This window comes from Clupea harengus, chromosome 17 (genome assembly GCF_900700415.2).
Source record: "Clupea harengus chromosome 17, Ch_v2.0.2, whole genome shotgun sequence".
Lineage (NCBI taxonomy): Eukaryota > Metazoa > Chordata > Actinopteri > Clupeiformes > Clupeidae > Clupea > Clupea harengus.
The window spans coordinates 4,626,722-4,641,742 of NC_045168.1; the positions used below are offsets into that span (position 1 = coordinate 4,626,722).

At 46.2% G+C, this 15,021-nt stretch overlaps 1 protein-coding gene across 1 annotated transcript in view; it reads right to left on the reverse strand.

The window, feature by feature from the left end:
- The window catches only part of LOC105890281 (solute carrier organic anion transporter family member 5A1), a 59,313-nt gene extending 44,697 nt beyond the window's left edge, over positions 1-14,616 (reverse strand). The window contains exons 1-2 of the mRNA XM_012816294.3: positions 14,430-14,616; positions 12,397-13,941 (exon numbers count right to left, since the gene is read on the reverse strand). Of these exons, the coding sequence (XP_012671748.2) occupies positions 12,397-13,354 (958 nt within the window). The 5' untranslated portion in view covers positions 13,355-13,941; positions 14,430-14,616. The remainder of the gene's footprint in view (positions 1-12,396; positions 13,942-14,429) is intronic.
- Between the last annotated feature and the right edge of the window lie 405 nt (positions 14,617-15,021).

The window sequence follows — 15,021 nt, forward strand, 5'->3', positions numbered from 1 at the left end:
GTCAACTTGTCTGCTTCACATGATGGAGAAGTTCGTTTATTGACACATATTTTAAGGACGGCCACAGCGCTTTAAAACGAAGTGTTTATAAGTTACATTATTCAAAGGTGGAAGGTTGGTCAGTAATCAGTCTAGAGAGATAACTGAACAAAACTCTACTCCCTTGCCTCACGGGTGCAATACCATAGGCCGTTTAATCATATTTGATAGAATGAAGGACAAATGAGTTGTGAATAATATCACCGAGTTTGAAAGGTATTGGTCCGGTAATAGCCGCGTGACAGCTGTGTGTTTTAAGCAAGTACAATGTGTGTGCGCCGAGTTGCGTAGAGGCCGAGAGCGGTATTGCAGAAAAATTATAACTCGCAGCATATTGAAAAAAAGAACTCCATTTTTTGGAGCTGTGAACTTAGTTCTAAATTTTGAATTATAAACTATGAACTGAACTAGTTAATTCTAAAATTTGTGAACTATGAACTGAACTAGTTCATGTAGAAAGTGAACTTTCCCAACACTGGAACATGTTTGCTTCATATAATGCAGAAGTTCGTTTTTGAGAGTAAATTAAATCACTTTGTGCACTTAACGTTTTTTTTTTTTTAAAGAAACTGTCATCTGGAGAGTTTAAAACAACACTTAATGAGGGGAAATGTACTGCATGGAGATATTTCTGTCGGAAGACTTCATAGTCGATGTGGATTCTAATGAGGCTGTTTGATATGTCCAATGTAAGAAGTGTGAAGCTTTAATTAAATATGATTGATGCCATCTTCTTTCTCCACAACAACATGGATTAAACCTCGATGGTTGGACTATGTAGATAGTTTTATAACGAATGTGGCCATGTACTTAGCCTACATTTTTCAAGAAAAAAACGAATCTTCAATGGTAAGACTTGTTTTATTCGTGCCTCTTCTGGTGTAGCATATAACGTGAGTTTTATTTAGGCATATACAGATGCCTAGCGTGTGTAATGTGTAGGCCATTTCATTCCGATCTTGCAATGTGAATAATTTTATTTCAATATGCTTATCTCCCTCTTGTGCGCGCTTGTGAGTTTAACGGGGCTTGTTTGTGTGAGCGACTAAATATTTTACTTGCTGTCGGGCGTTTTTTGAGAATAAAATAACTTCACATTTAGGATAACAGCCTTCTTCCTGTTGCGGGAATTTGTTTGTATCCTAGCTGTCACAACGTGATTACAGGCGGCAAATGCATCATAAAGCAAGTTTAAAAGAAATTAACTGTATGGAGATAGGCTATTTCTGTCAGATGGCATCATTGTCGATGCAGATTCTAATGAGGCTGTTGGATATGTCTCATGATATGATATGAATGAATATGTCCAAAGGTTGTTTGGACAAAATATTTGAATTGCTGTCTGCTCCTGCCGGGCTCTGGCACCTACTCTGTCAGATGCTGGCGCTCATGTGGGTTTTAAATATGGCGGTATTGTGATATATAGGGAAGGAAACAGTCGCAGTCTTTAGTGTCCAGCTCTACCGCTGCAGAATTGGCAGTCATTCGCGCATCTTTGTAATCTTTTAGCGATGTGTTATAGAGGTGAGGATATTTCCGGACCTCTTCCGCAATGCACTCTTCGATGTTCGTGATCATAGACATATATATGTCTATGTTCGTGATCTCCATCTTCTTAAGTTTTTTTGTGGATTTTAAACATGGCGGTATTGTGATATATAGGGAATGAAACAGGAAACGCGAGGTCCAGAAATGTGAGATTCCGGAAATGATGTCGTTTGGAAATTATGTCGTAGCGGACCAATCACGGCCAAGGGGTATCCGTCGCTGTACAGCACGGCATGACGGACCGACAGGAATTTCAACGGTGCACGGGAGAGCTCTCCGAGGGCCCCGGAGACGACGGAGAGGGCGTTCCAGGGCGTTCCATCTATGTGTTGGCCCTTCCCATGTGTCCGAAATCGTGAAGTACGGAGTACCATATAACGGCCCTTAGTCTGCCTTTTAAAGCCACACTCTAGGCACAAGAACTCAGGCAGCTTTCCTCAACAGCTGCCTCCTCCACCACATTCACAGGACTGCTTTCAGCGAAAAACTAAAATAAATAAATAAATAAATAAATAAAGCCTGCTGCCCACAAAAAGAAAAAAAACACAAAATAACAGACAGATAGACAGGCAGGCAAATGAAGCACCAGAAGTTTAGCAGGGATTTGAGCTTATTATGACTCATACATGAAAGAGGGACTCTCCCTCTCTCTCTCCATAGGGAACTCAAGCAAGTTCAAGAGGTCCATTACTCGCTGTTTTTAACAGCCAAAACCCCCAATGGAAAAGAGAGGCTTTTTTACACTACTGCAATTTATCTACTGGAATTGTGTAGTCAAGGTCATACATTTTGTTGCTCATTTTCCTCATTAAAAGTGGGCCTGCAGTGTCATGGTATGGCGTGCAATTAGCTGTGTCATGATAATGCATATGATTAACTGTGTCATGGTATGACATACGATAAGCAGTGTCATGATAATGCATATGATTAACTGTGTCATGGTATGGCATACGATAAGCTGTGTCATGGTATGACATACGATAAGCTGTGTCATGGTATGGCATACGATAAGCAGTGTCATGGTGAGGCATACGATTATGGTTGTGAAACATCTGCGGGACACGCACCCATAACCTATTTTAAATGAATCACTGTTAAATTAATTAATTAATCAATCAAATTAATAAATGTTCAATAAATTGGATGTTATCTTTTTGTATGCAGATCACTTCCTGCAGCGGCCTCTGTCACAAGGGCTGTGACTCAAACCGAGCACTTGTGCACTTCGAACACTGACTTTCTGTGCTTAGGGCGTTCACACTGACAGAACCAGCAGAATTCAGGGCACTGAAAGTACCCGGATGGCGCACTGCAAACAGTAAAAAAAATGAAAAACGATGGACACTACTCCCGGCCCGGCCCGCCCTCATAGACTGCACTCTTAACACTCCACCCTGCAACTATTGATGCACCTCAATGTATATATTTATTTTTTTAATTTACAGGGATATTTATTTATCTATTCATTGATTGTTATTTATTATTATTTAGCTGTGGCAGTTAATGTCCACAGCAATTTAAATTTTTAGCTGTCTGTTGCTGCCTCTGTCTGTTTTTGTGACAATGACAAATAAAGTACTTTGAACTTTTGAACTTACTCGCCCTAAACGGGCGCCATCTTGGCTACGTAGCGGAAGAGGAGGAGCCCTTCGGGCTGCTTTTCAGTTTGTAAAGTTGGCTGACTGACGCCCCGCAAATCAATTAAACCATTATTGCTGGTTACAATAACTGTGTTTTCTGATAAAACAATGTCTATTTCTCTGTAACTTTAAAAAATCAAATCGAGAAAACGCCAAAAGATGTACATTTACATACAAAACACGGCCATCAGCGCCATTTGGTCCGCCATCTTTGTTTAAAATTTCCAGTTGGCCGGGAGGAAGCTGGCGCACAGATTTATGGGTAAAAGGCTTGCACATTTGCGTTAGTCAGTGTTCCATTTGAGACAACACTAATCAGCGACAGAACGCACTACAGATGTAAGTGCACTGTATTGCAGTGTACTTCGTAAAGTGCTCGGTTTGATACACAGCCAAGCACAAGCGCAAGCTGAGGTCACCTCCCAAGGTTAATTTGGGCAGCACCCCTAAGGGTTCTCCATCCTGTGGCAAAGCTCCAGGAAATGTCAGACACACCAGAGCCAAAGAGACCCATTATCACAGAAGATCACTGGATAAAGAAGATCCCCGTGAGGATGACACAGTCAGACACACACACACACACACACACACACACACACACACTCTCCCTGAGCATCATATTCACTAAGGTCCGCTGTAGTTTCAGTAAAAAGTAAAAGCTTGAAGAATGTGTTTTATTTATCCGGGGGGTGGTAAACAGACAAAACACGCTGTCAAAGCTGAGGTTACTAACTGAGAAGTCCTTGAGCTCCACAAAGAAAAAAGAAAAAAAGCCAACTGCTCTGGCTTTTTTTTAAACTTAAACTTTGAAACCGTCTTGGGCTCCACATGGTGGTGTCAATCCCACTGTTTCTTCAGCAGTCATCACTGTAACCTAACATAAACCTTCTCTCTCTCCCTCTCTCTCTCTTCCTCCCTCACTCACTCACTATGGGGCGAAGAAAACACAAAAACACCAAAAATATTTTGTGCCACACAACACAAACCCTCTCAAGTCCAGTTTTGAAGTACAGAAGCTGTGGACATGACACTGAAAAGAAAATAACACGCTGTGAAATAGGATTTTCTCAGCAAGCGTTTACCCCCCTCCCCATTCTCCTTCTTCAGCGTGTCTTTTTCCTCAGTGGGCAAAGAGAAATCCATTAAGGTTGCTGCCGCTGGTCTGACTGACGCAAGCTGAGGATGACTCAGATCCTAGGAGCGCTCCCTCAGCCACTGTGGGCTGCCTACGGAAATAATCATCGCAAGAACACGCTGTCCAAACCATGGCCGCCCCCCTTACCCACCCACCCCCAGTACACTTAAGGGGGCTTTTTTTCCTTCCCAGCTCATTGTCCTTGGCAAACTCAGACAATAAGAAACCCCTCTGCTGTTTGGCAAATCCCTGACATATTATATGATCATTAAAACAACCAGCTAATCAGAGGTCTTTGCAAGGCTTCATAAATATTTGAACATTATAACACTCAGCTAATAAGAGCAATGTGCCAGACTTCATAAACAGCTAGCTATGCAGAGCATCAGGAAGTTATTAGAAAAACAAACAGCACATTCTTAACCCTCTTCTTGACAGAAGACAAAGACGTCGTCTATAAGAAAATATTCATCTGTCATTGTTCCTCTACAAATCCCTATCTTTAATTACTGTTAATTTGCTGAATAAGCCTATGCGACTCGCTCAAATTGACATCCATTGTTTATAATCCTGGCAGACAGTGACTAATTAGGATTAATGTCATTGGAGGAGTTCTGGTCCCGCATGAAACGATATGTGACATGTGTCAAAGCCGATTTGGCTCCGTGCCGGAGTGACCAGGTGTAGATGTGCTATTTCTGAGCTGTGACGATGCCCTTCCGTAACATCAATGTCACTCAGAGTGGAGGCATAAATCATGAGGTCTTGCTTAGCCACCAACGTCAGATCTCCGCTCTTCCATCTCAAATAGCACCTGAACCTGGGCCATGTTCGGCCCGTATCTGCCCCGGATCCAGCCGGATATGTGCCGATATCCTGGGCAGAAATGCGACACAGCCAGCAAACGTCGTTACTTTTATTTACTGGAACACTGGAGCAATCCAGTCTAACAGACTGAAGACAGCTGAGAACTGGAACCACTCAAGAGTCAATGGCTTTTGCCCTTATCTTTTTCAGAAGACCCGCAGCATTTAGCTGGGACTACTTGTGCCCTTTTTTCACACGACATTGCCATTTTTTCCACATCAACATGTTCCAACTGGAAACGGGATTTACATGAAGAATGGACCAAAATTACTCATTTATTCTCAAAGGCCACAACGGGAACAAGGAAATCGATTCATGAAGACATAAAAGGGGCATTATAGTCAATTCAGGCTAAGTAGTGACCTCTACAAATTACACAGGCCGTGGGGCTGGTTTTGCAGATTATGGTCATTATGCCCCCCCCCCCCCCCCCTCCACAATGCCCCTCCTTAGCTACTGTGCTGACAGCAGAAATGAAGGCATGTCTCCTCAGGAAAGGCCGATGTCAGGTGACTTATTCCCCACACGCGAACCTCTGCAGAAGCTTCCGGTCGCTCCACTGGGACACTAACTCAGGGAAAGGCTGAGCCTCCACTCACTCTCTGCTGCAGATGGGCAGCCGGCCTTTCACTGGCCCCCTGCACAACTCAAGGGGTCGGGGGGTTAACATTAATGTAAACACGGGAACCAATTTAGAGCCTCTAGCTGCTGAGTAACCATAAGCTGTAACAGTAGAACTATGGCCCAGTTCTCTACGAGTGTGTGTGTGTGTGTGTGTGTGTGTGTCTGTCTGTGTGTCTGTGTATGTGTGCATGCGTGTGGTGGTTGTGTATATGTGTGTGTGTGTGTGTGTGTGTGGGGGGTGACAGAGAGAGAGAGAGTTATAAATTATGATATTTTAAGTGAGAGAGAGAGAGAGAGAGAGAGGAAGGCAGGCACAGATTCTTCCATACACTTGGCATAAGGAAGCAAGGCTATTCCTTTGAAGGCCTGGGAAATGCAATCTACCGGAGGTACAGAGACATATTAAACCACACGGGACACAGACATGTCCAACACAGACTATCTGTCTATGTGTGTGTGTGTGTGTGTGTGTGTGTGTGTGTGTGTGTGTGTGTTACTTTGTGGGAGTGTGTGCACATGAGAGTGAGAGCGAGCAAAAGAGAGGGGGGTGGGGGGGAGGGGGAGGGAGAGCGATTGCATGTGAGGGTAAAGCTAAAAAACTCCCTCAGACAGATAAACAACAGAGAACGGCTAAAAAGTGACAGAGTGGGAGGACACGTGCATAACCTTCTGTCTGTCCTGTCTTTTCCTCCCTCACACACACACACACACACACACAGAGAGAGAGAGAGAGAGAGAGAACATGGACTCAGAGCAGCTGTTCTCTTGCTAAATTTAACATTAGGGAGCACTGCGCTGCCGTCCAACTACAACACAGCTCAGGAGGCATATATGCACCCAGGACTGCACAAGCTCTCCCGCATCACACACACACACACACACACACACACATATACACTCACACACACACACACATATATATATACACACACACACTCACACAATCACACACAATCACACACACACACGCCAACAAATCTTTTATCAAAAGCCCTCAGAACCTCCAGCTCACACACTTGCGTGGCCAGCCATATGCCACATCTCGGCCGGATGTCGGCCACAGCCAACTACCGTTGCATTCAAACAGCCCTGAATGCGACTGAGAGTGAGAGGCACGCTGTGCACTACAACATGGCAGAGCGGCTGCCCTTGACACGGGGGAAAAGGCTGTGACTATTAGGCCGATAAATAATGCAGAGCTCCTTAATACACACAACGAGGGACCAGAGGACGGCAAACACACTGAAGCCCATTGGAATGCGTGTGCTCAACTCTACTTACTTACAAACAACAAAACAAAGTGCTTCGCAATCCAATCAAGATTGACCCCTTCAGCTGACTCCAATCTATCAGGTGCTTCACAAAAAAACATTAGCTTGTAAATCAGAGATGGAAAGCCTCGCCGGGCCTACTTCATTACTAGATTACCGCAAACGCACTGCTGGTGGATGGCGCATTGCTGACGAGGAATGCCAGGCGAGGGCCATTGTTTGAACAGACACCCGGGGATATCGATTATAACAAAGGGTGGGGGGTGGGGGGGGGGTTGGGGCGGTGTAGCCACGTGGGGAATATAGCGAGAGCGTCAAACACCAAGACGTGCTGTTTGATGGATAGGCTTCTCTCCTCAGAATCATAATGTCACTCCCTGAAGATCTCAGTAACACGGTCATCGTGAGTCTGACCTATCGATTTCCCGCTGAACACACGGGGTGTGTGTACACGAGGGGGGCGAGGGGGGGGGGGGGGCATTCCAGACAAAGGGGTCTGGGCTTTTTGATGTGCGAGCTCAGTTCTGATGAATGGGTCAGTGGAGAGATTTCACTGCAGGGCCTGGTGCGATAAAACAGACCAGCGTTTGCTGCAGGGCAGCATCAGATAGATCATATACCCACTGGGACAGAAACATCCAGAAAGACGGGGGTGTGAACGCAATGTACTGGAGGGCTGTTTACAGAGGGCAGAGGTGGTGAGAGAGAAATAAGATTGCTGATCTGTGTGTGTGTGAGAGTGAGAGCAAGAGAAAGAGGAGAGAGATGGTGTGCGTGTATTGTGTGTGTGTGTGTGTGTGTATGTGAGAGAGAGAGAGGGAGAGGGAGAGAGAGTGAGAGAGAGAGAGGTGGTGTGTGTGTGTGTCTGTGTATGTGTGAGAAACAGTGTGTGTGTGTCTGTGTATGTGTATGTGTGAGAAACAAGTATGCTAGTATCCCCCGGCGTACTCTCTGAAATGAACAGACAGAGACAGTGTGCCGTGAAGAGAAGGGAAGAAAAAAAGAATCTGTTCGCAAATCTTTGTAAGCAAAAATACACACACACACACACACACACACACACACACACACACACACACACATACACACACTAGTTTCCCTTGGTGAATCCACTTCAACTCCAAGAGGCTGGAAGCAAAGCCATATTTCTCTGGACAGCTCTTAAGGAATGCCTGTGTGTGTGTGTGTGTGTGTGTGTGTGTGTGTGTGTGTGTGTGTGTGTGTGTGTGTGTGTGTGTGTGTGTGTGTGTGTGTGTGTGTGTGTGTTTGTGTGTGTCAGTGAGTCTAGCCCAATGAGCAGCCCACAAAGACTGACACAACAAGCCACCCTCACCTCTAGGCTATGCTCTAAAGTGAAACTCAATCTCACCCCCTTTCTCTCCTGACTGCCCTTTCACTCCCAGATAGGGCTCTCATCTAATGAGTTGTTTTAGTTCCCTGAGAGGGGTAGAGCCCTACACCTCAACGTGGGCCGCTGGGACAGCGCTGTTTTGCCTGAGCATTGGGTTTATATCCAGTGAGTTGTTTTAGGTTCCTGAGAAGGGTTCAGGGTTCAGGGTTCAGGAGTCAGCAACTTGATGTGAGGCGTAAGGACAGAGATGTTTTGCCGTAGCGTAGGGTTTTGTTTTGGCTGTCCATCACTGGGTCCTGGAGGTGAGGGGCTTGCAGTAACTCGACTCGCTCCGCTGCTCCCCTCCGAACACAGGCGAGGACTCAGGGGAGGAAGAAGGGGTGGAGAGGGGGCGGTTATGGAGGGAGGCAATGCTTGTTGTTATTGCAGTCTCAGTGGGCTCTAAGCAAGTAGTTACAAGCCCACAGCACAGTATCTGTGTGTTTGGGTTAGTAAGTGTGTGTGTGTGTGTGTGTCTGTGTGTGTGTGTAAGAGAGAGAGAGATGAACAGCTGGTATGAACGTGTGACTGAACGAAAAAGAGAAAAGGGCGCCTGAGAGAAACAACAGAGAAAAGCGATAGAGAGGTGGAATGGAGTTCGGGTTAGCTCTCGGGTCATTTCACCTGATAGCCCTGTGCACTGAAATCACTGCGTCACGACACCACAGAGCCAAGATACTTTGTCTGCAGAGGGTCATCCAAAAAAACAACAGATACAATTACAGACCAAATATCCCGAGCGACTGAGGCCAATGCTCTAACGCTCCAATAAAGACCCAGCTTCCCAGAAAGTGCCTGGTTAAGACAAAGACCTATTTCAGAACCACGTTGGATATGGCCGTGGGCCAAATGTGGGCCAGTTCTGTCTCAGAGTCCACTGCCATTTAGCTGTGAGAAATGTTGAGTTTTTGTGCCGTCATGCTGGGGTAACACAGTGTATTTATAAACACTGGCTTCCTGAGCCATGCTATCATCTGGCACCCATTACCCATTACGCAGTCACACAAAAGTCAAAGGTCACAGACTGATGGCCGGTCGCTTCCTAAAGCACTGACTCACATTATTTTTGGGAGTGATTAGGCTGAGCTTGAATTCATAGCCAAATGATCACACTAGGAGGACACAAAATGCTTTAATGGCGACTCATAATTTCTCAGCAGGAGAATATGCACATACACATGGAAACACACATACACACACATACACACACAAACACACACAGCCACACACACAACCAGGGGTGTGCATATTAAAGTAGGCTTACTTGGGTAACTGTACCAAGTAAAACATGTACCTGCACTCTCTACTCAGGTCTATGTTCCAGTCATCCTGTCAGCTGTAATATTGTTCCTGCAAGCTGACTAACACCAGCATGTTTGCTTTGTGCAATACCTTCCAGATGGATCAGTAGGACATAGGTGGATAAATAGTGTATATAGAGTCTGTACAGTCAATGTTCTGTGCTATGCTATAAGGGAGTGTGTGCGTGTTTGTGTGTGTGTGTCATGGAATCAGTCATCCTCACTAACTTTTACAGATGTACTATAGAGAGCATCCTGACTGGTTGCATCACAGTGTGGTACGGGAGCTGCACAGCCAATGTCTAAAGGATGGATGGTAGCAGTCTTTAAGGATCCTGCCAGCTTTTCTGATGCATCGTGTGTGGAAGGTGTCATGGAGGGCTGGGAGCTCCCTGCCGATGATGAACTCCGCAGACCTGACTACCTGATACCAGGCACACTTGATTTGTCTTTAGGTTAGTATAGGTTTATTAGGTTAGTATAGGTTACTATATGTGTATTATATGTTTAGCAGATTGTATTGTATATTTATTTTGTATATTTAATAGATTTATTATATGTTTATTATATGTGTGTAATTTATGTTCGGAGTACTTATATGTTATGTTATGTTATTTTATGTTATGGCATGGTAGGTTGTTTTGCGGTTGTCTTGTCTTAAGAATTGCAGTGCCCAGTCTGACTCTGATCTGTGCATCTGAAAAATAAAATAAAATACTTGAACTTGAACTTGAACTTGAACTTGAACTCGAACTTGACCGGCCTTCTCACTGTTGATCAGTGTGCATGGGAGAAGGGGTGTGAGGGCAGTGTTGATGAGTCTGTTTGTGTGTGTGTGAGTGTGTGTGTGTGTATGTGTGTTTGTTTGAGTGTGTGTGTGTGTGTGTGTGTGTGTGTGTGTGTGTGTGTGTGTGTGTGTGTGCATGCGCAAAGGGGACAGTTCAGCATGACCATGTTTTCCTGGCTGGCCCCTCACTGTGCTATGGCCTTAGAGTGACCCCCCGCCTGTCCAACTATGTACGCACACACCCCACCTTCCAAATCAACACCAGCCCCCCCACCTCCCTCGCAATCTATCTCCCCACTACCGAGGCGCTGGGACCCCGTGCAGCTGGGCAGTGATCAGATGGAGGGGTGATTTGTTGCCACAGACAGGCCGCCCTGCTGCCCCACTTGCCCAGTGGGCTGTGTCTAAGCTGCCCTCCCAAACTCAAACCAATCTCAGACTCTGGCAGCCATTACTGCCCCACTGCCTTCTGCCTCATCGGGACTCCAAGTGCAGAACTGCAGGTGTCAGATCTGGGTCGTTGAACTTTACGTCCATTCAAATAGGCTAGTCAATTTTCAGCCTCGACTCGAGATGAGGTCACAGATGATGAATCCTGGCTTGGCATTTTTTTTAAACGCTGGCAGGCAGTCAAGCAGGAACCCTATGTTGTCTCTCTAGGTGGTTCTGATAGTTGGATAGTTAGAACGGTTCTAGTCTAAGGTCTGGTCCGGTTCTGTCCCTGGTCAGGACCAGCGTAGCTCCAGTCAGCTGCTATAGAGTAAAGTGAAAGCCAGCTCAGCTCAAGCAGCTGTGAGATGTCTCTCTAGGACGCCCCTTGTGTGCTGCACGTGTGTGTGTGTTTGTGTAAGTGTGTGTGTTTTAACGTATGTGTGTGTGTTTTAGTGTATGTGATGTGCAAATGTATGTGTGTGTCTGTGAGAGTGTCTTCACGGTTCTTCACCAGACAGAACCAGACACCAATCACTTGGCACGGGACTCAGCTCACATGGGTGCAGCCAGGGCCATGGTCAGCTTCACCCCTGTGCACACACACACACACACACACACACACACACACACACACACACACACACACACACACACACACACACACACTTGTGCCCAGAGCTTACCAACACTGCCTGCACTGGAATCTGGGGGAGATCAAAGTGAAGGACAATCGGGAGTGCTACTGTATCACAGAGATGAGATCATATGCAATGTGCACTCTGACCACAGCAGACCAACAGTGACCTCAAGAGTGGCCAAAACTATCTCCTAATATCTCCTAATATCTCCTAATGTCTCCTAATGTATCCTAATGTCATCTAATGTCACCTTATGTCGTTCAGCTCCTCGTCCACATGACTAATGGATGCTAAGGTGTTGGCCTGATCTCCCTGGGTCTCAGTGATGGGGTGAGGGGGACCAGAGTGGCCCGTCCTCTGTGTCGTTTGCCAAAGGCTACGTCTGGATCTGTTTCAAAAATGGTTGCCCTAGCCATCTGAGCTCAGCAGTGATCTGTTAATGTTGACACAACAACCACGGCAGCAAAACCACTGCATCAAAGCACTATACGCTGGAAGGTTGACAAGTTGGTTATGCTTTGGGACATATTGAACAACCTATTATTGATCTATTACAGATGAAAACGGGGTCCAATGAGGAGAGACAAGCATGGAACACACCCAGGAAAAAATATGCTGCTTGATAACTCACTAAGCCCCAGCAGATCGAAATCAAAGGCACCATCTGCTGTCCTGCTGTGAAGACCTTTATGCAATGCCAAACCAGAGAAAAAGAGACCCTTACCAAGGTAGAGGGAGGCGTTCTCCTTCTTCACGTTGTCATCCAGATAGGTCGGCCCTAGTGTGTAGATAGGCGTGGACCCCATGCCCACCAGGATCTGGGCGCAAACGAAGAGTGCCACGTAGACGGAGTGTTCGTTGCCCTCCTGGTCGCGTGGGCACGAGGCCACATCCAGCGTCTCACGGCCTCCGCTTCCGTTGGCATTCTGGCACAGGCCCTCGTTGCCCCTGGACGAGTTGACCTCCTGGATTTTGTACGGTGGCGAGATGAAGTGAGGTAGGGAGAACAGGGCAGCCCCCACCGCAATGAAGACCCCCCCCACGGCCAGCCAGCGGGGCCGCTGGCCCCGGCCCCCGAAATAGCTGATGAAGACCACCACCAGGAGGCTGCCGATGTCGAAGCAGCTGACCAACAGGCCCGACTCGGAGCTGCGCAGGCTGTATCGCTTCTCGATGGTGGTGATGACGCTGCTGAGGTAGCCGGACACCATCAGCGACTGGATGAACGTCAGGTAGCACATGCAGAACAGGAAGCAGCGCGAGTCCGACAGGATCACCCGCGCGTACTTCCGGGCCGGGAAGCGCACCAGGCTGGCGAAGGAGAAGCCGAGCTTCTTGCCCGCCGCCCGGTTGGCATCCACCCGCAGCGAGCTGCTCAGTCCCACCATGCTGGATGCCGAGGGTGAAAGGTCAGTCCTGGTGGGTGACTCGGCCAGGCTGGAGTCCGTTTTCTGTTGGAGCTCGCTCAGCACAGAGCTCTCGTCGGCGTTGATGGAAGTCTGCGTCGTGCACACCATCCTCGGCTCCAGCATCTCTGCCCTGGGCACGCAACCCCCATTGAGGATCGGCAAACTTTTCGACTTGTAGTAGTTCGCCGCGTCCCCGTATTGACTCTGGAAGTCTTGCACTACCAGAGACTCTGATATGTCACTCCCCGTCTCGTCATTGTCCGAAGAAGGCATGGTGGGGGAAAGTTAAAGCTGTAACAATGTCCTGGGGGAGCTTCTTAGATTTGCTCACTACTTCCACACAACACTCTGCTACCACAGGGCTGAGAGCTTAAGCGAAGTAGCAGCTCTGTCAGTAGAGGAAAGAAGGTGGTCGCCCCTCTAGCAGATAGCATGATTTATTTGCATTGCTGTTTACATCTCCAACAACTTGTGTCTGACCTGTTCATTATCAGTCATGTCACTATTATAGCATTCTAGCACTCTAGTGGCATAATATGTAAATCCATATATTGATCCTCTTCTGCCAGGATTACATTAAATATCTTAGATATTGCCCTCACATTAGCTGGGTATCTACAATTGTTCTCTAGAGGAAAATAAGCGAGCAAACATAAACAAAGATTGTTTTCAGAGCGCAATAATCACGTAAAATTAAAAGAACAGCTTTGTGTTTAGAGTCATGTTCTCTGTGATCATGTTTGCAATGTTTACGGATTCCGCATGTGGCCAATTTGATAGCTCTTTGTTACTTGTCAGTGCTCGGAAGGTCCTCGGAAGGTAGTCGATCCGCTATTCTGTCCCAACAGCTGCGTCGAATTCTGTAACCAGAGGATAACAAAGAAACAATTGTGTCATGTTGCTTTTCCAATGTAGCATAAGCAAGAGTCACTGGCGTTATGCGGTGTAACATTTGCCTCTCCCTGAAACTGTTCTGTTTAGGAGCTAAGAAAGCCAAAGAACGTGACAAAGAAAACGGAAAACCAGCCATAAATCAACAGAATCGAGCTTTTGTGTTAAAATGTACACCGAAATAAGCTCACATCGGAAAATGGCAGAGCCTTAAAAAGCAATTTTTGTTACATTTTGATACACAATGACAAAATAGACACAATAACCTTTATGGTCACGACTTCGAAATTCGTTATGAATCACAAACTACACAGACAATGAACTGTCAAGTCGCAACACCACGTATTACTAATGCTGTAGGCTAAATCTGTTGCCATTCATCTGAAAAGAAGACATTAATCATTCAACAAACAATTACAAAAGACAACGGTTTTACAATGACCAGTTCTACACTTACCTAGGGCAGGAGGAGGTAGGCTAGTTGTTGTCCTCGGAGCGGACTCTCTGAATGAGATTGCGGGTAGCTGATGAAGTGGAGAGGGGGGGGGCGGTCGAGAGAAACCATCCATTCCGCTGGACTTGAGGGATTTGTAGTCTTTTACAGCGCGTCGGTGTTGTTCGATAGCAGTTAAGCCCTATTAGTAAAAAAAAAAACACCCAAACCTCGGCAAAACACTGCTTGTCGAAGATATATGATCCTACTTCGAAGTCGAAACGATGTTTCGATTGCGACAGCGCAAACTAGTTCACGCCAGGAATTTGTTGCGATGAGACTACAAGTTCCAAAATGCATAGACGACATTCCATCTCTCCTCAAACTCTATATAAACGACAGCTGAGAAACCTGCTGACCCTAGTGGTGTCTGGTGCCGCTGGGTGAATTGGATATTAACAATTTAGGTTAGGTTATTGGCACACCAGCGTTGATGACAGAGGACATATTTACTTCATCAATTCATATAATCACATCCATGACCAGTTACTCTACTTGTCAATCATTAGATCTGGATACATAGGCTGTATTTTACTTGGAAAACGTGAAAACCTGC